The following is a 23965-nucleotide window of genomic DNA, read 5'->3' on the forward strand; positions in this document are numbered from 1 at the left end:
AAACCTCACCAAATTAGAATAACTGGCAGTAGTTTAATAAATACATTGTATTTTGTAACCAGACAAATTAAGTATTAGACTGACTGGCAGTATTCAAATTTCAAATAGTAAACTTACCACAAAACTCACAAGTATGAGATGTATGGTGCCTTGTCATCATTTTAAACCCCTCAAACAAACCTTTTGAAAATCATTGTGTATGCAAAATGTACAAAATATCACAATGGTATATACTGTATGGATGACCCTTTATGTATTTTAAGCGTATTAACAAAAACCTACATGAAATTGTACGTCATCAAAACAAAAGTGTGAATTTCTAATGATGTCATTATCAAATACGTCAAGCTGTAAACGTATAATTCCTAACCTTTTAAAACCATTTTACTGAAAGAAAAAAAGAGGCCAAGTGGCAAAAAAGGAAAGAAATTTGGAGAGACAACTTTAAAATTTATATACATTTTGTACATGTAATTTGTAATGTGAAAGGACAGACAACATCACTGATTGCAAGGAAAAAGATAAACAAATGTAAAAGAAATTACAAAGAAATACCACAATGTCTATCCTTTTTTATATTAACTTGTGTAAGAGATTGTTGAAGCATGAAATTTAGGTCAAAGTGATCATGTTGTTCCCCAAATCATACAAAATAAGAGTGTATCAGAGTAACAGGAAACCAGTTTATTTGCGGACACTCCATTTTTCAATCTTTCAAGACCCTTAACTCCTGAATGGTGAGAGTGAAAATCATCAATATTGAACTTGACCTCCATTTTGTCATCAGTAATTCATATAACAATATGTTAAAATTTGAACACTTTTTGTTAAAAGTTCATGTCAGAGTTAAAGCATGAACACCACTGGAAACAGCATTTCTCAATCTTTCATGAACCATATATATAGAACTCCTGAACTGTGGAAGTAAAAACTGTCAACATTGAACAATTTGAACTTGACCTCCAACCTTATATTAGTAACAACATATTAAATTTGAATAGCTTTAGTTGAATTGTTCATGAGTAAACTGTTTAATAATAATAATAATAATAATTCTTTATTTAAAGAGGGTTACACAGTTAGCTACAAAGCTAATCTTCCCTAAGGCCCTCAAAGTTTGGTGGCTGCCGCCCGGTGGCCCACCCTATATCCCCAAATCAATAACCAATTTTTCCTTTTGAAATCCTGTTAAAAATTAAGACAAGAAGATCCTCCATTAATTGTCCAAAGACAATTATGACTATTCCTACATGGCTCAGAGTTTTTCTGGCATATCTAAGATATACACATCATGACATGTACATGCCAACTATAAAATGTTCCAAATTAAATGGACATATAAACACAAATATATCAATATACAGTTATAGATATAAAATCAATAAATAAAAGCACCTGTGAAGCAGATGTAACTATATACAATATCATAAACATTTATTCATTAAAAATTAACACATTCTGTTCCATGCCCTAGAATCTTTACAATGCATTTAAATAGTATTACACATTAAAATGTAAAAAAAAATACAGCAGCCTTACAATATCAAATGTGAACATTCAATTCTAAAGTCAATTAGTGATACTAATATAAAACTTCTGGATAATGATAATTAGGGGTACCCTAGTATTATTGATCTAATGTACATGTACTTTATAAGCACGATATATGATGTTTAATTTAAATGTTGAATTTAAATAAGATTAGCAAGAGTCAACTGCAGCACTTAGTTGCAATTATTTTTGTATATTTGATTTTCCTCTATGTTGTGAAAACTAAAAGACATATTGTACAATATATAAATCCTGGAAAAAATATCCGCTTGAACAGCAAAAATTGAATAGGAAGTGTTTTATTGCTTTTTTATTTAAATTGTTTTTTTTATTTATACACTTACATTGTTATAAATTTCTTTGTTTTGGTAAATTGTATGCATTAAGATTTACAAATGTCACATTTTATAAGAAATTATAATAATTTCATTCTATTAAGTATATCAAAATTTTAATTAGCTCTAGTGAATGTCAAGACAATGTAAATTCTTTGCAATGATAAATTTGTTTTTATCTTGAAATAATAAATTTATCATAATTACCAGTCATTTCAACAACATACAATCATGTTAAATCAATAAGGGCTATGATATGTGTCTATCAAAAGTGAGTACTGGACCTCAAAGTACATTTTGTATTTTGACACTATATATGCTCTAGGAAATCTGTGATTTTCAGCCCCTTTTAATAGGGAATTGTACATTGGGAGCTCAGCTGTAATTAAGGAATAAGGTAATGTATACATCAGTTATAAATTACCAAACAATAACTTGGAAACTGTGTAGAATAGAGTAACATCTATTACAACACTATAGTAAAACATGAAAACTCAGGAATATCAACAAATAACTAAATAGTCAAACCCCAAATCAGACAAATCTGAGCAGGGACTTTATCACTTTAATAGGGAATTCAAAATGGGAGCACAAGCAATGTCTTAGGGTAATGAATTTAAAATGAAGAGTATTTTTTTATTTGCCCTGCAAGTAGTATCATTATGGCACTTATACACTTATACCAGATCTTCTTAATGGATGATTCACTATATTTGTGTACCTCCAGGAGAACAGCTGATTCTTGACCAATCTCTTCTATAAATTAAGACAATGAACTACATGTACCTTAAATATCTTGCATGATTACTAATTTTGATAAAAATTTAGTCTTTGGAACCAAGGTCTTATACGTATACAGGTATCATAAAACTTACCATTATTTATAGCAAGAATAGTATTGACATGTTTATATTACACCTTATACATGTAGTAACTGGTCATAGATATCAATAAAGGGACATAATAATGTTTTGTGAGTGTCTAAATGACATACCTTGTATATGCTGAATCTGGTCTCCTACTCGTACTGAAAATGTCTCTCCAGGATTAACATGAACATGAACAACATGCTGGTGGTTAGGGGGAGAAGAACTACTGTTATTCTGTGGATCATGCGGACTCTCTCCTCTTGACAGCTGCTGTGGGGTGGTAGGTGAAATTTGACTGGGTGAACTCCCTGGTTCATGGTTATGTTGATGACTGTTACAATTTGGTGTTGATGGATCGACTTCAGGTGATGCAGACTCATGATTTATAACAGGGATAGAGGAAAATGTAATGGACGAACCCGCACCACCATTTTGAATGACACATGGTGTATCACTGTTACTACTTGTTTCACTGTCTAGTCCATTCTTAAGAGATTCTACCGGACTGATATGTCCATTAGTTTTGGCATCAGAATTATTTTGGTTTGTGTTTTCTTCAGGCATCTCTTTACCTTTCTCAGTACCATCATCCATTGTCTGTACTGGCATCAATCTATCAAATTCTGGAGAGAAAAAACAAATAAATATAAAACAACAGTGCACATTCTGCAATATCTTGCCATTAACTTGTTTACAGAGTGGAAAGTCTTTATAATAAACGTTTTACTGTAAATTTAATATTGTTGATTCATTTATTTTTGTGGGTATCTTCATGGATTGTTGAAAACTTGCATATAATTCGTGAATATTTGATTTGGTGGTTTTGCCAATCTCTGTTTACAGAAAGCCTAGTGAAAATTTGATACTCATTGAACATTTGAATTTGTGGTTCACCTGTACCCACGAAAATTGGTATCCAACGAATAATAATGAATCCACAGTATCACATAAAATTAAAACATTGTATCCCCAATTTCAATGATCCATGAAAATGAGATCAAGGTCAGATGAAATCTGCAAGACAGACCTGCAATATTTTCCCACACTAAATGTAGTTAAGCTATATTGCTTACAATATCTGAGAAAATATTGATTAGATAAGTTAAGATTGTGGACAGCTGAAAAATACAGTGTGTCTTATAGAAAAGTTGGATAATATCAGTTCCAGGCATAATTATGGAAAATTCAACTGTTCCAGAGTGAAACTACTGACACATTCAACAGTTCCAGAGCATGATTATAGAAGCATTTGACAGTTCCAGAGCATGATTATAGAAACGTTCAACAGTAATGGAGCATTATTACTGACAAATCTAACAGTTATAGAGCATTATTACTGACAAATTCAACAGTTATAGAGCATTATTACTGACAAATTCAACAGTTATAGAGCATAATTACTGACACATTCAACAGTTCCAGAGCATGATTATAGAAACATTCAACAGTTCCAGAGAATTACTGGTCAACACATTCAACAGTTATAGAGCATTATTACTGACAAATTCAACAGTTATAGAGCATTATTACTGACACATTCAACAGTTATAGAGCATTATTACTGACACATTCAACAGTTATAGAGCATGATTATAGAAACATTCAACAGTTCCAGAGCATGATTATAGAAACATTCAACAGTTCCAGAGAATTACTGGTCAACACATTCAACAGTTATAGAGCATTATTACTGACACATTCAACAGTTCCAGAACATTATCACTGACACATTCAACAGTTCCAGAGCATTATTACTGACACATTCAACAGTTCCAGAACATTATTACTGACATATTCAAGTTCCAGAGCATTATTACTGACACATTCGAGTTCCAGAGCATTAATACTGACACACTCAACAGTTCTAGAGAATTACTGGTTGACACATTCAGCAGTTATAGAGCATTATTACTGACTCATTCAACAGTTCTAGAGTATGATTATAGAAATATTCAACAGTTCCAGAGTATAATTATAGAAACATTCAATAGGTATACAGAATGACTAATAATTTATTAAGCTGTGTAAGAGCATTATAGAGCATGATTATATATATATATATATATCAGCTGTTATGAAGGATGATAACAGAATATAAGCTTGTCTAGAGCATACTTTCATAAACCTGAAGCAAAACATGTACATGTGTTTGTCCCAAGGTAGGACTCTCATCAGTGGCTGTTTTAAGTTCTACATGTAATCATATAACATATAGATTATTCTACTGATATCACTTTGTTTTGGAAAGCAAATTACTTCCAATGCTACGTGTACATGTACATACATACATTATCGAATTATATATTGTTGAATTATTCTTTCAAAAAATTCAACTTATCCATTTTAATTAAAAAATACAATGTTTGTAAGTACATGTACGTGTACCATGATTTCATGTTTTAATGGCTGAGGAAATCCAGAGAACAATTCTTGCTCCAAAGTGTTATATTGTTTATTAGTGTTATATGAAATAAATAACAGATCATCAAATTGCAGGTGACCTTAAAAATTACAATTTTCTATGGTACAATGTACCACTAACTGCAAAACTGTGAACATCAAATATGGCCATTTATTCATAATATCATTGTTAAACTAATCCATTAATATAAATATTGTAGGTCAAATTTGGATCAATTAAAGAAAGAAAACCAACATCTGACGTCACAAGAATGTGATAATTTCAATATTATACGCTCATTCAGCTATATAAGGGAAGTAAAATCTGGATACATTTAATGAAAAAAAAAAGCCATATCAACGTCACAATATACATGTATGATAATTCAATATTATAAACTCATTCAACTATATAAATAACATATGTCATATTAAGTTAATTTAAATGAAAAAGACCCATGTAAGTCTAAGACAGACATCACAAAATGTCAATATTGTACACTCGTCAGCTTTTTAAAACAAATTAAAACATTTTATATCAATTCAAAATGCAATGCAGTGCAACTTCAGTACACAAAATATGTTGTACTGTTGTACTGAGCATTTACTTGAATGAACAAGAAATGTACATGTTTACTGTAGGTGTAGCTATTAGCATTTCTGATGTAAACCACGAAACTTGAATACAAAAATTAACCAAGGTAATCAATAAATAAAATCAATTAAGCAATAACTAATTAATGATTCTTACCACATCTTTTGTCTATGTTAACAAGGATAGTGACAGTCACATGTCAACAGAAGTAAAATTTGCATGCCATTGTTAAGAATTTCAAGTGATAAATTATCCTTCATACGCTTTGTATTCCTTACACAAACTAATAAAGATTTTTAATTTATATTGTATTAATAAGTACATAAAAAGTATATAAAAACAGTGTAACAGGTTGTAACAGGTTGTTTCTTTAATATTCGTTTAAGGAAAGAACCAAAAAACAAACTTTTTAACAACATAAGGCTTTCATCATGACCATATTGCCACACTGTACATGTACAAAAAAAATGTCATACATTTGATTTGAGTTTATTTAATAACAGATTAAGATGAAATCTTGACCCTGTACCATGTGTACAGTATACCTGACGTTTTCAGGTGTAAATGAACATTCAATATTTTGCCTTTTATTTCTCTTCATACTAAACATGCATGACGAAAACAATGTACACAGCTGTTTCAGTGACGTCAATCAATAAGTGAAATTAGACAGGAATCAGAAGTCAATTCAATATTTTCTCTTTCATGAATATATATTGAATATATACAGTACCAACATACATGTAAATATCTGAAAACAGCTTCAGGGGAGCTCCTAAAGATTCAAAAGTTTAAATTGGTGCATTTTCAAATTCTGAGTTTACAAATTTTAATACATGTACATGTAGTTCCAATGAGCCAGATAACATATAACACAACAAAGATATTAATATATATCAGTGTTTACCCTACATTTTTAAGTAGCCAACTGACAAGTAAATGGTAGGGTGGTATTGCTAGCAAAATTTTATTGATAACCTTTATAATAAACAAAAGAGTAGACAATATAAAAGTAGTGAAAGCATTTTCAGCTGAACTACTGTTCAAACCAAAGTTCAGATTTACTAAAGTTTGAAATACATGTATCATATTTTGTATACTTACATGTACCTTTTAGGACTTTTTTTAGGATGTCGGGATCAGGTGTTTTTAAGCTCTGGATTTCGGGAATAACCCTTTCAGGATCTGGATTTCTTTTTTTGTTGTCAGAATTTCCAGATGTTGGGGTTAGTTTTTTTAAATTTGGGACCTCAGGATTTCATGTATTTAAGCTATTAACACGGTGGCACACACTTAAACATATACATGTATCACATATGGTCAGCATACACAAGAACATTGAGTCCCAAGTTAAAAATTATGTATGCAAAAGAAAGACTCATATTTACACGTTTTTTTAAATAACATGTACAATGTACATATATTTTGATTTACATCATATTTATTAATGCAAATTTATGTATTACTTAAATTAATTTAAGTTATTTCAAGGGCAAAATAGACCCCAAAAAAGTTATAAATTAATGAATTTTATTTATTAAAAGTTATATATCCTTTTACGCTTTTTTCCAGATCAGTGGCAGTCCATCATTCATTCATTAGAAATGTCTGACAAAAATGTAATTTCAAGTTTCAATAAAAAAATAATAATAAATTTTGATAAAAATTGACCATTAAATTCATCAACTTACAGGTTATTTGTACATGTATAATAAGTGGATAAAACTTGTTAAACCTCAGAAAGCACTTACTTTAAAGAAAATGCATTGTCTGGAAACATGAAATAATCGTATTTATTCCTACATTCAAATTGTATGCAATGCACATGCAATATCTACGAATTTGTTTAAAAAATGAGACAGAAAATACCAAAGAGGGAGTCATAACTCATTAATTATATAAGTGAAAGAGAGATCATGGATGATACAAAAAAGTATTGGTCAATATTCTTATCATCTAAAATGTTTATTTTTTTTATTTTTTGCTGAATCAGCAAATGAACAAAAATATAAAGTGGCAGGCAACACTTCCTTCTTAAATCTCCGTTCTAAATACATTTTAACACTATTTTAAGAAGAGGCATGTTGTCACGTTTTCAATTTTTATTTAATTTGTCACTGTTACATGTTCATGTTTGTATTCTTTATGCATGTCATATTTTTTTCTTTTAAGTTACATTCTTTTGTTTGTTTTATCAACTTATATAATTCTTCTTCTTGTTTTCAATCGACATGGTCATCTGCAGTCTCACATTAAGGTCAATGATTAAGATAGGATGCATGGAAACGAAATTTTTAATCTATTCATGAATCAACAAAAGTTATAAAATGCAATTACAACTACAAGTAATTAAAGTCAAGAACAAAACAAAAGATAATTGGACATGTCTTATATCTAAGACACAGTATGAAAAGAATGATTGGTCAGAAAAAGGTATTGATATTTGTCACATTGACCAGGCTTGATATAATGTCAATGTTATATACAATTGTACAAACATTATTGATTATTAAACTGTATCTAAAATTGAGAAAGGAAATAGGGAAATGTGTAAAAGCGACAACAACCCGACCATAGAGCAGACAACAGTTATCTCTTATAAATAAGAAATGTTATTTAATTAAACATAAATGTGTATTTTCATAGAAAATGTGGTGTGGGACCATGAGAAGGTGTGATGTGGGACCTGGCGAAGGTGTTAAGTGGAAACATCAGAACATGTGATACGGGACCATCAGAACATGTGATTTTGGACCATCAGAAAGTGTGATTTGAGACCATTAGAAGGTGTAGTGTGGGACCTGCTGTACAAAATGTAGGTGTTATGTGGGACCATCATAAGGTGTGATTTGGGACAATGAGAAATAGTGATGTGGGACCATCAGCACATGTGGTGTGTGACCATCAGAACATGTCATGTGGGACCATCAGAAGATGTGATCATGTACATATGGCCATTGGACCATTATGAAATGTGATGTACATTGTAGGAGCATAAGAACATGATTGTCAGACAATCAGAAGTTGCAATGTGGCAGGATCAGAACCATAAGAATATGAGAGGTGGGACTATAAGAAAAAGTGATGTTGGATCATCAGAATATATCAAGAGTAAAAATACTTTTAAGTCATACACATTTCAGAATAACTTATGATCAATTTTAATCATAAGATATTATGTGAAAAGTGGCAGAAACTGTGATGTGGGATAATCAGAACATGTGAAGTGGGACCATCAGACAATGTGATGAGAAACCATCAGAATATGCAACGTCAGCCCATCAGGACATGAGAGTGGGATCATCAGAACATGTGATGTGGGATAATCAGAACATGATAAGTGGGACCATATTAACTGTGCATTTGCATTCAGATATCGCAGATCAAATTTATTTGTTCATAGTGTGTTAATTTACGTTTTTTGATTGAGTTAAGCCTTCCAATTGATATTTTATCAAATGTGTTTTTCTATGTTGTGATGTTATGCTATTGTTTCAGAAAAAGGGTGAAGGTTTGGTACCATTAAAACGTTTAATCCCCCTGCAAATATTTGCACCTGTCCTTTGTCAGGACTGATGGATAGTAGTTGTCGTTTGTTTATGTAATTTAAACATATTTCTCGTTTCTTTTTTTTCTATATAGATTAGATTGTTGGTTTTCCTGTTTGAATGGTTTTACACTAGTAATTTTGGGGCCCTTTATAGCTTGTTGTTCAGTGTGAGCCGAGGCTCCATGTTGAAGGCCATACATTGACCTCTGATGGTTTACTTTTATCAATTGTTATTTGGATGGAGAATTGTCTCATTGGCACTCACACCAACATCTTCCTATATTTATGTGATGTTGGACCATCAGGACATTTAATGTGGGACCATCAGATAATGTGGTATGGAACCATTTCAAACATGTGATATGGAATCATTACAACATGTGATGTGGGACCATCAGAAGGTGTGATATGGAATCATTAGAACATGTGGCGTGGGACCATTAGAAAATGTGACTTGGAACCACCATTAGAACATGTGATGTTGGACATGTGATGTGGGATCGACAATCTGAACATTTGTTGTTGGACAATCAGAACATGTGATGTGGGACCAATAGAAAATGTGACTTGAAACCATCCGAAAATGTGATGTGAGACCATCAGAACATGTTATGTGGAATCATAAGAACATGTGATGTAGGATCATCAGTCAAGTGGTATGGAACCATCTCAAACATGTGATGTGGGATCATTTGAACATGTGATGTGGGGCTATTAGAACATGTGACTTGAAACCATCAGAAAATGTGATGTGAGACCAACAGAACATGTGATGTGGGATCATCAGTTAAGTGGTATGGAACCATCTCAAACATGTGATGTGGAATCATTAGAACATGTGATGTGGGACCTTTAGAAGGTGTGATGTGAAATCATTATAACGTGTGATGTGGGACAGTCAGAAGCTGTGATGTTGGAACTTTAGAACATGTGACTTGAAACCATCAGAACAAATTTAACATGTGATGTGAGACCATCAGAACATGTGATGTGGGACCATCAGAACATGTGATGTGGGACCATCAGAACATGTGATGTTGGACCATCAGAACATGTGATGTGGGACAAATACGACATGTGATTGGGAAGCGACAATCTGATCATTTGATGTGGGACAATCAGAACATGTTATGAGGGAATGTTGGACTATCAGGACATTTGATGTGGAACCCACAGATAATGTGGTATGGAACAATCTCAAACATGTGACTTGGGTCCATCAGAAGGTGTGCTGTGGGATCATTAGAACATGTGATGTTGGACAAATAGGACATGTGATGTGGGGTCGACAATCTGAACATTTGATGTGGGACAATCAGAAAATGTGATGTGGGACCATCAGAACATATGATGTGGGACCATCAGAACATGTGATGTTGGACCATCAGAAGGAGTGATGTGAGACCATCATAACATGTAATGTGAGACCATCAGAATATATGTGGGACAAATAGGACATGTGATGTGGGCTTGACAATCTGAGCATGCAATTTGGGACTTCAGAACATGTGGATCCCGCTAACATGTTTAACCCAGCCACATTATTTATGTATTTTGTATGTGCCTGTCCCAAGTCAGAAGCTTGTAATTCAGTGGTTGTCGTTTGTTTATGTGTTACATATTTGTTTTTCGTTCATTTTTTTTTCATAAATAAGGCCGTTAGTTTTCTCGTTTCAATTGTTTTACATTGTCTTATCATGGCCTTTTACAGCTGACTATGCAGTATGGGCCTTGCTCATTGTTGAAGGCTGTTCGGTGACCTATAGTTGTTAATGTCTGTGTCATTTTGGTCTTTTGAGGATAGTTGTCTCATTGGCAATCATACCACATCTTCTTTTTTAAATGTGGTGTTGGACAAAATTTGATACATGTACATATGATGTACCTACATTTATACATTTTACCTACAAAATCATTAAATTTTTGTATCTGATCAAAATTTTTCAAAAGCAAAAAAACATTTCGTTTCTTATGCTAGCGCACACAGCTTTCCTAGGAAAAAATGTAAAGATAGATACATGTACATGATGTAGAGGTGTTGTTACAATTAGTATTCCCTGTTTAAAATCATCTAGGTTTTTTTTTATTTGTTTGTTTATGAAAACGTCCAAACAGAAAAGATGGTACGCTGGGTTTACCAGATGGCAAAAGCATAATATTTCTTTATCATTTTAGCTTCACTATGAAAAAAGAAATAATAATTTATTTCCTGTTTGTCAATGAACAAACCCCTGATTTTTGTTTAACTTAAATGATGATGACCTGTAGCATACTATGTTTAAAAGACCACAGAAAAAAAATTAACCTAATTTTTTAGAGTGGGTCTCATTGGGATATAAGCATGATGCATATTGCCAATTTTTTGAAAGCGTGACACGTGAAAGGTGAATTATTATAATAATGCAGTGAAAATGGGAAATGAAGTCTAGAAGGACACGGGAAATTACCAAAAAAATAGGAATTGCTGATGTACATAGTGTAAGCGTGATACAGGAATCTGACAAAACAGTACGCAGGATCAGGATCAGAACCCCCCAATGAGACCTGTTTGTTAAAATGAAAACAAACAGGAGAACACAAACATCAAAATGATGTCATAGTCATGATAGTATTATTAATATCTTGAAAAATATTTTTAATTAATTTTTTGCTACCCAATTTTTTCAGTAAAAAAAAATGAACCAACCTGGTCTTAGGAGTGGAAATAGAATAACTTTTCCTTGCCAGACTAATGCCTTTTATTTAAATATCATCAAGTGCTGTTTTTTATATACATATATATATATGTGGCTTTCATAGACATTATCATGCAAGATTAAAGTTAAGTAATAGTCAAAGAGATATTGTATTTATTATTTTCACCTTTCTAATCTTTTATAAAATTTGTCACATGCATATTACAATGTAGACATATGATAGACAATAAAATTAATTTCAACAAACCTGCTCCTTTTGTCATTTCAACATTTTTTTCCACCAATAAATTTACACGTTATTCTATATCCCTTACACAAACTATCTGATCAAATTATCATACATCTTACAACTATATTCACCCACACATTTGCTTTAAATGACAGTCCTTTATAATTAATTATAATCAATATAATTTATCAATAAAATTGGTTAAATATATAGTAAAAGGTTTATAAAATTGTTTGCAAACTTTAAAAATATATACATTTCAAGTGAAAATAAACACAAAGTCATTTGTAAAAATAAAGTTAATTAGGCAAATTTGTACAAACTCTCAAAACATATGTTGTTTACAATCACGTCTGTGCTCGAGGGTAGTCCTTTTTCCAACAGTATAACTTGCCCATTCAAGCTATTTAGCAATCAACCCTTACCATGAATTCGTGGATTATATCATCATGTTGCAACAAAGTTTTGCAATGTGTTTTACAACATGCATTATATTACTTTGAATTAATATTTTTTTAGGTCTACGTGTCAGCATATTGCATTTTTGCACTTAAAATCTGCAGAAGACTTTTGCGGAAAGCGGGAATTACGACGGAAGACATGTCTCAGCTGCAACAATATTTCAACTGAAAGTTGGGAGTGTTACAGGGTAAAATTCATTGAATGTCGTACATATTCGACGATTATTTGGGATGAGGATCATTACCTGCTCATCTATAGCGCCATTTTGAATATGATTTTAGGATGTGCTGCTGTGCATTGTGGGAATGTTCTTTTGACATTTATCCGGAAGGCGTTATACTTTATCGTTGGATTCAAGGTAAAATTTGAAGTAAATAACATTGCGAACGGAACATGCGTTGTTTACTGTAAACAAACTGACAAAACCACATGCAGAAATGTTATTAATAACTTCATACTGTTTTGACGTACACAATAAAAAAAATGTCACGAAGGTTAAAATCTGTGCGCATAGAATTAAATTTTATTAAGAAGCTCTTCAAGGAATATAAGGTTAAGTTGAGATTATAATTCTTATGTGTGTTTGAGTCTCCAAAGATGCTGAATTTCGAACGGAAATCAAGTTTGTTCTAATTTTAAATATCTTGGTTTTAAATCCAAACTTGTTGAAATTAGTTCAGCAAACGAGATGTTATTTTCAATATTGACTTGATTATACATTTAAAAAATCGGATGGATGTGTTTCAGTGAGCTTTGTCGGAAGTTTTGCCATTTGTGATCGAGGAACTTCAACTTCAACTTGTACTTTCCTCCGTCGGAGGGTCGGAGTTCAGTATTTTTGTGATTTTACTTAATTTTTTATTTTGTTATAGTACAAGGACATAATTTGCTCGTTATTAAATCATAATTTAAAGTGGAAAAATTAGGAATGAGAATTTTTTTTATAAAGAATGATTAGAGAAAATGGACCGTGAAACTTGCGGATAAATAAATAATAAGTCAAAAACGAAAAACGCGAATCCGAATACGTGAAAATGTGAAGACAAAAACAAGAAAACGCCAAGCTGAAAACACGAAATATTTATTTTTTCCAATTTCGTGTTTTCGACTACGCGATTTCGCGTTTTCGTTTTCAAATTCTTCCAACAAAATGCAACCTTTTTTTTTTTACTGAGAAATAATATTAAAAAGAATAAAAAAAAACTGCGTTTTCGACTTCGCGTTTTCGACTTCGCATTTCCGAATTTGCGATTTCATGTTTTCGCCCTATAGAATGTGAAGGGCTAAAACTCGAAATTACCTTAACTGGCCACAGTACAATTCAGACCCTCTTCAAGTGATGGTGAATATATAAGAGAGGGCAATACTTTTTAATGTTAACCTGTTTTGACACTTTTCAAGGTGTTGTTTTAATGCTGTTATCTGAGGTCAATAAAAGCTGTTAACTGTTTTCAACCAAATTTGTTAACTGTTATCAGCATTTTTGCAATTTCTTGTTAACTATTTTTGCCTAAATCGAGGTGTTGATAGCATGTTAATGGACCCCCTATTGTCCCCTCCCCTCATATAAAGGTACATTTGCATTCATAACACATCTTCTTGCAAGTTTTAATTATATATAACTAGGGACTTTCTATACTTAAAGTAAGTATAGAAAGTCCCTGATATAATTCATCAGATCGGTAAAAAAAACTTATTAAAACACTATATAGACACTGGGAACAGTATATATATGTTCCTGATAGACAAGAATAAAATTGAGAATGGGATTGGGGAATGTGCCAAAGAGACAACAACCCGACCATAGCGGAACAGACAACAGCAGAAAGTCACCGACAGGTCTTCAAGAAGTACAGATCATTCAGGCCAAAGTCAATAACAGTAAATCCCCCCCCCAAAAAAAAAAGACTAAAATATCAATCAGAACAGTCATCCAACTTCATAATATAAATATGATTATTGACTAACTAACATTACAAATTGATCAAGTTACCTTTTTATTCGATGAGATCAGGAAAGCTCGCCCCTTGTAAAATTTAAAACTGCAGATTTTTTTTTCTGAAATTTTTATTCATTTATTCAGAAGTGAAAGAAGAAATTTTTAGCATTTTATGATTTTAGCTTTTTGTCATAAAATAAAAACAAGGTAATGTTCATGACCTTGCACATTTTTCAATTTCCTAAATATCAGTTTACAGGCGAATATGTTTTCAAAAATGGGGTGGAGCTTCAGCCATGGAAGAACATTAACATGAATATGTTGGGTGTCTTCCTCGAATGCCAACATTTTATATGTGACCTATTCCTTGAATGCCAACAAAAATATTTCAATAGATGTTTAAATAATAACAATAGGTGTTTTTAGAACTATCTAAATGTTTCTGAAAGTATAAAATAATTAGTGATAACTTGATAAAATTGCAACATTTTATTACTTTTTGAAATGAAAAATGGTAGATATTAAGGTTAAAATTATTACATGTATTATAAATTATAAAGAAATAAATAAAATTAAAACGTTTTTACAATTCCTTGCTTTCTATTAAAAAAAGATAATTTGGGAATGGAAGTGGTTATTTACATGTACATAAGACTTATTACAAATATCAAAGATTAATTTTAGTTGAATACAGATATTTCTAAAAAAAAAAAAAAAGAAGAATATTAAAGATTTATTCAATTCCATTTCATTTTGAATATTTTATAAGTTTATATAAACTTTACGAAGATTTCAATTTAACAATTTGTTTAACTTTAAAAATCATCAGATTAATTTATAAGTAAATTTGATAACTTCCAAGCTGGAAACGTTACAAGGTTTGGCAGAAATCAATGAAATTGTGAGAAAGTTATTATATTTTTTTTAACCTTTCACCACAGAAAGAAAATTTGTGGAGGTCGCTGCCAACTACGGCGGAATGTAGGATCGCTTAGTCTCGCTTTTGTTGCAGGCTCGACAAAAAGGGAGAAATATTAAAAACAAGAAAAATATCTGAAAAAAAAAGAAAATAAAACATAGTAAACTAACATGAGATACAAAATTTCAAGAAATTCCATCAAGTAATATGGAAGAATATTACAGCACACACACCTATATAAGTGTTGAAAAATAAACTTTGAATTTCAAAGTCCAAGGAGAATTTGAGCAAACTGGATTTCATGACAATATGCACATGTTGACTTTGTTTCATTTTATTGGAGAGTTGTCTCATTGACAATCATACCACATCTTTTTTTTATACCAGCTGTATCATAGGTTAGTATCCTTTACTGTCTTCATGTTCAAAAGAATGTACGCTGTCGGTTCAATGAGATTATAGAATGGCTATCGGAAATTTTAATGCGATAGATACTATCAGCAGGCTCAACGTGATAGATGTATCGGCAAGTTAAATGGGATAGATAATAGCGACAATTTCATTGGGAAACATGCTATCGACAAGTCTAATGGACATGTTCACATATGTTATCGACAAGTTCAATAGTATACATGTTATCGACAAGTTCAATAGTATACATGTTATCGACAAGTTCATGGATGCTATTGGCTAGTTCAATGGTATCTATAGATGAGCTAACGACAATTTCATTGATGATATTGACAAGTTTAATTTGAAAGATGCAATCGACAAGTTCACTGGAATAGATGCTTTAGGCGGGTTCGATTGGATATAGATGATCGGAAAGTTCACTTGTTTAGATGCTATAGTTTTAAAACTTCAATGTGATAAATGCTATCGACCAGTTCAATGTGATAGATGTTATTGGCAAGTTCATAGATGCTTTTGGCTTTTTCAATAGGATAGCTTATATCGACAAGTTCAATTTGATAGATGCAATCGGAAAGTTCCAAACAGAAGAACATGACCATAAAAGTTAATGCTGACTCCGTGAAACCGGTCTCAAATAAAAAGAAAAATAAGTGACCGAGAAGAGCACAGTTATAATAGAAATTCAAGTTCGGAACGAGGAATACTTGAGAAAAAAAAATTACAGTTTAATCTTTGTTGAACGATGAGTTGAACCATGATTGTATTTGCTTTTAATTGAAATATTGTTTGAGTACCCACTACATATTCATAATGCCCTTTCTTGACAGGATTTGAATTGCTGTTATTAATGTAAGTAACACATATTAAGACGTGAAAGAGACAACAGTTGTGTAGCACTACCGAGGGCACCGGAGAGAAAAGAACTAGAGGAAGGCCAAAAACTACACGAAGAAGAACAAACGAAAGAGAGAAAGGAACCAGCAAGGATGTACAATTTGGAACGTGGCTAGAACAGCGACAATTGATAGAAAAAGTATGGAATAGCAGCCTGGAGGCCTTATTCGACTTCTGGCGCGGTGGGAATTAAGGTTAAGGTAAGGACTTTGAAAGAGGAATTGCTGAGCATTTGAATTTTGAAAAGATTGTGCAGATAAACAAAAAAATACATTTTTTTTGTTTTTCGGCCATTGGTCTTGAATGATTACGTATCCATAAATAGCAACTTCTTATAACACTTTCGTGTCTATTGTGAAATGTTTGTAAGCACGATTACTTCTCTTTATTTCCGGGGTTGGAGTCGTATGATAAGGTCTATTAAAAACAAGCAGCCGAGTTGAACTAAGTGCATTAGATCTGATTGAAGATTTCTATAAAATTTGATGAATTCAAGTGTACCAAACATCCACTGTTGGTTTATCCGTTTTCGGTTTTGTCCGAGATGGTAGTAAATGTAACTTTTCAGTCGCTACCAAACAAATAATGCAGATGCCGATTAATATTATAACATCCCTTATGAATTTATCTATTTTCGTTTAAACTTAGACTGAACCTGATTAACAGTTGCAGTTAGTTTAAAACCAACTCTTATACGACACAAAGAAATGACTTCGATGTTTTCATTGTGAACTTTCTATTTCTAAGTACAAACAACATAATTTCTCAAAGAATATGATATTTCAGAGTTTCTTATAACAGTTTCCTTGATTGATGGTCGCCGAGAACAAGAAGCTACCAAACAAATGCTACTTAATCATATATAGAAGCGTGAGTTTTTATATCTTGGCAAGTTTTACAAACGACAGAATGAATTGATTTACAGAGTTATCTGTTTCACAGATAGTACGGACGGATATTTTCCATTGAGTTCAATACTGTCCTCTTTTCTGCCTTAATTATCAGCAGAAAACACTAATTGACAGCGTTTACTCATTACGAGGGACACCCAATATGTAGTGGAACGGGGAAAGGTGTTTCCCTTTAAAGCGGAGCTAACCCCACCAGGCCGTAACCCTATTGTGGGTCTAATTTGTATTACTTTTATTTTTATTGTGTAACGAGTTGTTTCTTTTTTCTCCAATTAATATGTCTATGTTTCAATGTGATTCGATTGTTTCATATTATGATTATGCTATCCTTTTTTATTTGTTTGCAATCGGATACTAACACTTGGTGATGATGTGATTTTAACATGGGCCAGGAGATCAAATATATTGTTCCTCACCGAGAAGGACAAGTTCATACATTTCTTAGGACCAACGAAATAAAGAAACGAATTTAAAAGATCGAAATTAGCGAAAGGAGTAGGTCCGGTAAGGACCCATTTTGGCCTCAAATTTCAGTTTCATCTGACGAAAGATTTTGACCCCTTTTTAAACACTTAAGTGACTATTTCACTTGATTCAATTAGTATAAGTCAAAGATTTTAACTGAATTAGTCATTAAAAACTATCTGATGCAAGCTCAAATATGAAAAATCTCTCAAATATGCCAAAAAACGTCACGTTCAGATGTTTTTCTGTCAAAAATGAAAGTGGCCGCATCCGTGTTCATCCACAACCTTTATATATGTTATGTATTATCATAAAATACAACTTAAATTTCAATATATAGGATGAACACGAATGCGGCCACTTTCGTTTTACAGGGAAACCGTCTAAAATTTAACTAAAATGATAGAATTTTGAAGATTTCAGTAATTTAGCATGACTTAATGGTGCTACAACCCGATACATGTGCATTGTATTGTCAAAAACAGCCCATATTTATGCAGCGCAGAAGCAGTCAACTGTCAAATAAATAACTGAAAATTTACATTTTAACAATTTTGTAAAACTGTTATATTTTGGGGCCAAAAAGGGGACTTACCGGACCTACTCCTTTTGTATTTTCTCCTCAGGGATACAGATGTCATAAATTATAAGTGGGAAAACTTTTTACAAACTTGATTACAAACATAGAGATACATATTGAAATATAGTTTGATCAACAGAATTAATATTAAAACTGGCATTTCAAACTTTTTTCTACCGATTAAGAAATACTGTTCTTCGTATGGAAAGATTCAATAATCCAAAGAACATATTCTTTAAAGGGTATTTGCTTTCAAATTTATGTTGAACGATTTGGCTCAAATTCTCATTATTGAATTGCAATTGGAATTTTCTTGGTGTGTTTGATTTCATATTATAGCTAATAACATTAACGGTACCAATTTTCCTGCACTAGATGCGCATTTCGACAATACATGTCTCTTTAGTGATCATGCTCGTGGCCAAAATATTTGAAATCCAAAGCTTATATAAAAGATGAGTAGCTATAATCCAAAAGGTCCAAAAAGTAAAGCCAAATCCGTGAAGGGAATCCGAGCTTTGCATGAGGGAGATGCATTCCTTAATTTATAATAATGTATAAAATTGTGTAACAGCAAATTTAAATAGCACAAAAAAATCCGTATTTGCATGCCAGTACGCTACTGGGCTGGTGATACTCTCGTGGACTAACAGTCCACCAGCAGAGGCATCGACCCATCGTTTTTACCTGTAAAAGAATGAGTTTTTGTGGATCGAATGAGTCAATCAGATCGTTTAACCTTGGTTCACTCTTAATGTTGACATTATTCAGTTTCTTTTAATAAGAAAGCGAGTTATTATATCACTATTTTATATTCATTTATGCTTAAAAAATACAGTTTTCTTTTATCGTAGCCCCGTTAACAGTTTTGGTTGAAGTAACCACCTTTTTATTTAGTGAATTAAAACTTTTGAAGCCGACTTCAAATGAAAAGAAGGAATAAATTTGGGGATGCTGAAATACAATTATCTCAAAACTGTATACTTGGGCCTTTATATGATGTGTTAATATCAGCAAAATATCGTAAAAAAATACCGGAAATTCTTTCATTAAAAGTGAACTCGTTTTTCATTATTTTCTTTGTTTAAACATTTCTTGGTCTGGACATGGAAGTATAGAATATAAATTATACTTTGACTTCAACTGTCTGAATGAAAGCATTTTAAATCCCATAATCATTATTTTATACAGCCTGTATATCTTAAAGGCGTCATACACCAGTTATTCCCATTGTTGCTGGTCTGACTAAAATAGTTTTGCTTTGTTTTTATTTCCTTTATAATTCTTTGTGCTGTTTTATAGAAAAGCAAAATATTTTAAAAGTCCTCATACTAATACTTTATTTTGAAAAATATTATTGTTTGGATGATTTTTGTGGTTTAGACGGAATGACTATAATGCATGCTGTGTGGAAAATGGCCAATTTTACAATATTTCAAATACATTTCTTGGTCTGAATGAAAAGAAAACATTTTGAATGCCCTTATGTTTATTTTATATGTATGCAGCCTTTAAAACTTAAAAAGGACGAAATATACCAGAGGTACCATCAAACTCATTGATCGAAAATAACTGACAATGCCATGGCTTAAAAAGCAAATGACAAACATACAAATAATATAGTACACAAGACACAACATAGAAAACTAAAGACAAAGCAACACGAACCTCGACAAATACTGGGGATGATATCCGGAAGGGTAAGCAGATCCTGCTTTACATGTGGCACCCGTCCTGTTGCTCATGTTACTAAAAATCCGGCAAAAAGTCAAAGACGGTAGGTTGCATTCGTGAAAAGGGTACGGGATTGTAGTTAACTATTGGTTTAATAGCTCATTGTGAACAGCAACCTCTATCAAGAAATCCATGATAGGAAATACAGGCCCGGGAATATCGTAGCAAATAAAGGAGATATATATTTCCGTAAGCAGGCGCTGCTGGTACATTGCGTTATAGAAATTGAAATTTCACAATTAGGAAACTGAAATCATCTCTTTTGTCGTAAAGTTTTCTTTTCATCCGACCCTCATTGTCAATTTCTAGATGTAAGTCAAGATAGGAGGCAGACTTAAATGTATCTCTTGTATCCGTTATCTCTAGTTCGGTGGGATAGATGCGTTCAACGTAGTCACCAAATTAGAATTATTTTGTGAGAGAACATCATCTATATAGCGGAATGAAAAGTTAAAGGATATTGCTTACTTCTTGTCTTTCTTTCTAAGAAGTTCCTCTATGAAGACAGCCTCATAATAATAAAGGAACAAGTCGGCAAGAAGAGGGACAGTATTGATTCCTATGGGAATGCCGATAGTTTTGTATTTTTAAAACACGTCCTTCAAACGTAACAATTATGTTGTCAATCAAGAAATCAATCATCTTCAGAATGTCGGTTCCAGAGAATTTTTTGTTTGAATCAGAGTTATTCTTTACAAAGTAAGATTTATCCCTCCCAAAGATAAGATACTTGTATCTATGTTGGCCATTCTTTTTAATGAAACACAGCAATAACAATTTGCAAAGAATATATAAATTTGTTTTCCAGCAAAAAAAGACTTCGGGTCGATGCGATTTTTACGTGTGTTCAAGAAGTCAAATATATACATTTTGCCTGTGCAGCTCTCCCCTGACAGAGAAGGAACAAATGATATACATTTATCTGATTAAGAGTAATGAAATGTTATCATTTTTCACCAAAAAAAAATGTATTCATCAGAGATGAAAATGTCATTATTATTATTTACCAACTTAATTACAAATATAGAAATATGTGATGGAATATCATTCCATCTGCAGAAATAATATCCAAACTGGCATTTCAAAAGTCAGCATTCTACTGATAAGCAAAAAAACTCATCATAAGGTACCAGGATTAAAGTTTTATATTTTCGCCAAACGCGCGTTTCATTTACAAAAGACTCATCAGTGACGCTCGAATCAAAACATGTTTTAAAAGTCAAATATAGAACGAAGTTGAAGAGCAATGAGGACAAAAATTGTTAAAAGTTTTGCCAAATACAGCTAAGGTAATCTATTCCTGAGGTAGAAAGGCCTTAGTTTTTCAAAACTTCAAAGTTTTCTTAACAGTTAATTTATAATTATAAACATATCAATGATAACTCGAGTCAACACAGAAGTGCTGACTAGTGGGCTGGTGATACCCTCGGGGAAATAAATATCTACTAGCAGTGGCATCGACAAATATTGTGTTCTGTAAGAAAATATTGAAAAAAAAAAAAATCATTATCTGTACAGAAAAACTTTTAAAATATGAAGATATTACTAATACTTATATACAGTTATCTCAAAACTTCATACTTGGACCATTATATAATGAATTAATCCCAGCAAAGTATTGTCACAAAATTCCAGAAATTGTTTCATTAGGAAGTTAATTAATTAAATATTTTCGATACTTTTCGTGGTCTGGATGAAATATTTCAAATGCCACAATGTTCATTTTTTACAGCCTGAATATCTTAAGGCATCATATACCTGTTATTCCCATTGTTCCTGGTCCGTTCTGTTTTGATATTTTTCCTCTATGATCCTTTGTGCTAAACTCTAGAAAAACAAACTATGTTTATGGTCCTTATATGTAATTTATGTTGGAAAATATTCCGGTTAGAGTGAAATTTGTGGTTAAGTCAGAGTGACTGAAGCCGGGTAAACCTATGTCTTCGTCATTTCCTCCTTATAGGGTCCTGTGACGAGAGGAACCAGCTAGGGCTGGTTTCTGAGAAATGAATATTTTATTTAAATAAAATGTTCTTTAAATAGATGATCTATTTTCCTGTTGCATTTAAAAAAAAAATTATATCTACTCTACAAAAAAAAAAGCACTTAAAAACAATTTGTAGTATGAAGTTTTTCGTGATATATTTAAAATATTCAAGTGAGTTAAGCCACTTGGTACAACAAATTCTGCCTGCTATGGTAATATTAAATAGTTATCAAAAGTACCAGGATTATAATTTAGTACGCCAGACGCTTGTTTTGACTACATCTATTGTTAGAATACAAGTATAAAGGTTTATTCCTTCATAAGCTGACTTCTATGAACATAGTTAAACTCCAACTATTGCCAAAATTCAAATATTAAAATTATATATGTCTCTCCAAGTACTAACCAAAGTTGAAGAAAAAATTCATTAAAATGTGTATCTTATTTCAATATTTGTATATAAAAAAAATTGGACACGATACAAATATACGTCAGAAAACGGTAACTTTAAAAAAAGTATGACACTAAAAGGCCCTATTTTCCTAAAGAAAACCACCATTATACTACCGTTAACTCTTTTGGTCGTTTAGAACTTATGGTTTAAGACCATATTATCTGAATTTTGTTTCTTGATATACTGAAATCTCCTCAGCTTTATTAAACTTTTTTTCTTGATATAATAAAATCATATTAGCTTCAGTAAACTTTTTTTCGTAGGAAATATGTTTTCATAGTAATGAAATAACCTCTACACAACTTATTAAGTTGAAAGTTTTTATGTAGCATATTTTACAAAGAAATCGGTCTATATAAGACTTGCAATAGTCTTACATTTCAATTGAAGCCGGTCCTCCCTCGGAAAGGATTGGATGTTTTTTTCAATGGTTAGTGCGACGAAACAATTGAGTTGACTATGCACTAAAAAATTTACATATTAAAAAGAGTATATTTTTCACGTTACTTACAATTTCAAAGCTTGCTCTATATCTATTCCTTTTTCTTCTAAACTTTTCTCTTATCTCGAATAATTTTATCTGAAAAATATTTGGATTTTTGCTTTGACAAATGTTGAATGGGATTTCCTATTTATAAGTTCTAAGCGCAATGCCTTGGACATCTTTGTTGATATATTTGTTTCTACAACATTCTAAGCGACCTACTTTTTATCATTGAGAAAGACTGAGTTATCTGATGAAACCACCAAACACCGACAACTTAATTGTCCACTTTCGACATTATCTAAGGTATTGCATTTATATATCTTTAAAAATTTCCAGATACATGTGTAGTCTTTGCTCTGCTGTTTTTCAATTGAGCCATTATGTACCGAAAAGCGAGTTAAATAACTATATTTTCCGAAGGGTTTTACATATTAAGAAACGAACTGACGTTTGACTGCAAGTTACGACACGGTTTGTTTTCTTGTTGTTAACGT

At 31.9% G+C, this 23965-nt stretch overlaps 1 protein-coding gene across 4 annotated transcripts in view; it reads right to left on the reverse strand.

Annotated features, from left to right (window-relative positions):
* Window positions 1-22329, reverse strand: part of LOC134711759 (fibronectin type-III domain-containing protein 3a-like) — a 110571-nt gene extending 88242 nt beyond the window's left edge. For 2 of the 4 annotated variants that reach the window (XM_063572616.1, XM_063572615.1), the window contains exons 1-2: window positions 22302-22329; window positions 2881-3378 (exon numbers count right to left, since the gene is read on the reverse strand). In XM_063572616.1, the coding sequence (XP_063428686.1) occupies window positions 2881-3378; window positions 22302-22314 (511 nt within the window). In that variant the 5' untranslated portion in view covers window positions 22315-22329. The other 2 variants (XM_063572617.1, XM_063572618.1) reach the window with 2 other exon arrangements.
* Window positions 22330-23965: the final 1636 nt, after the last annotated feature.

The sequence above is a fragment of the Mytilus trossulus genome, chromosome 3 (genome assembly GCF_036588685.1).
Source record: "Mytilus trossulus isolate FHL-02 chromosome 3, PNRI_Mtr1.1.1.hap1, whole genome shotgun sequence".
NCBI lineage: Eukaryota > Metazoa > Mollusca > Bivalvia > Mytilida > Mytilidae > Mytilus > Mytilus trossulus.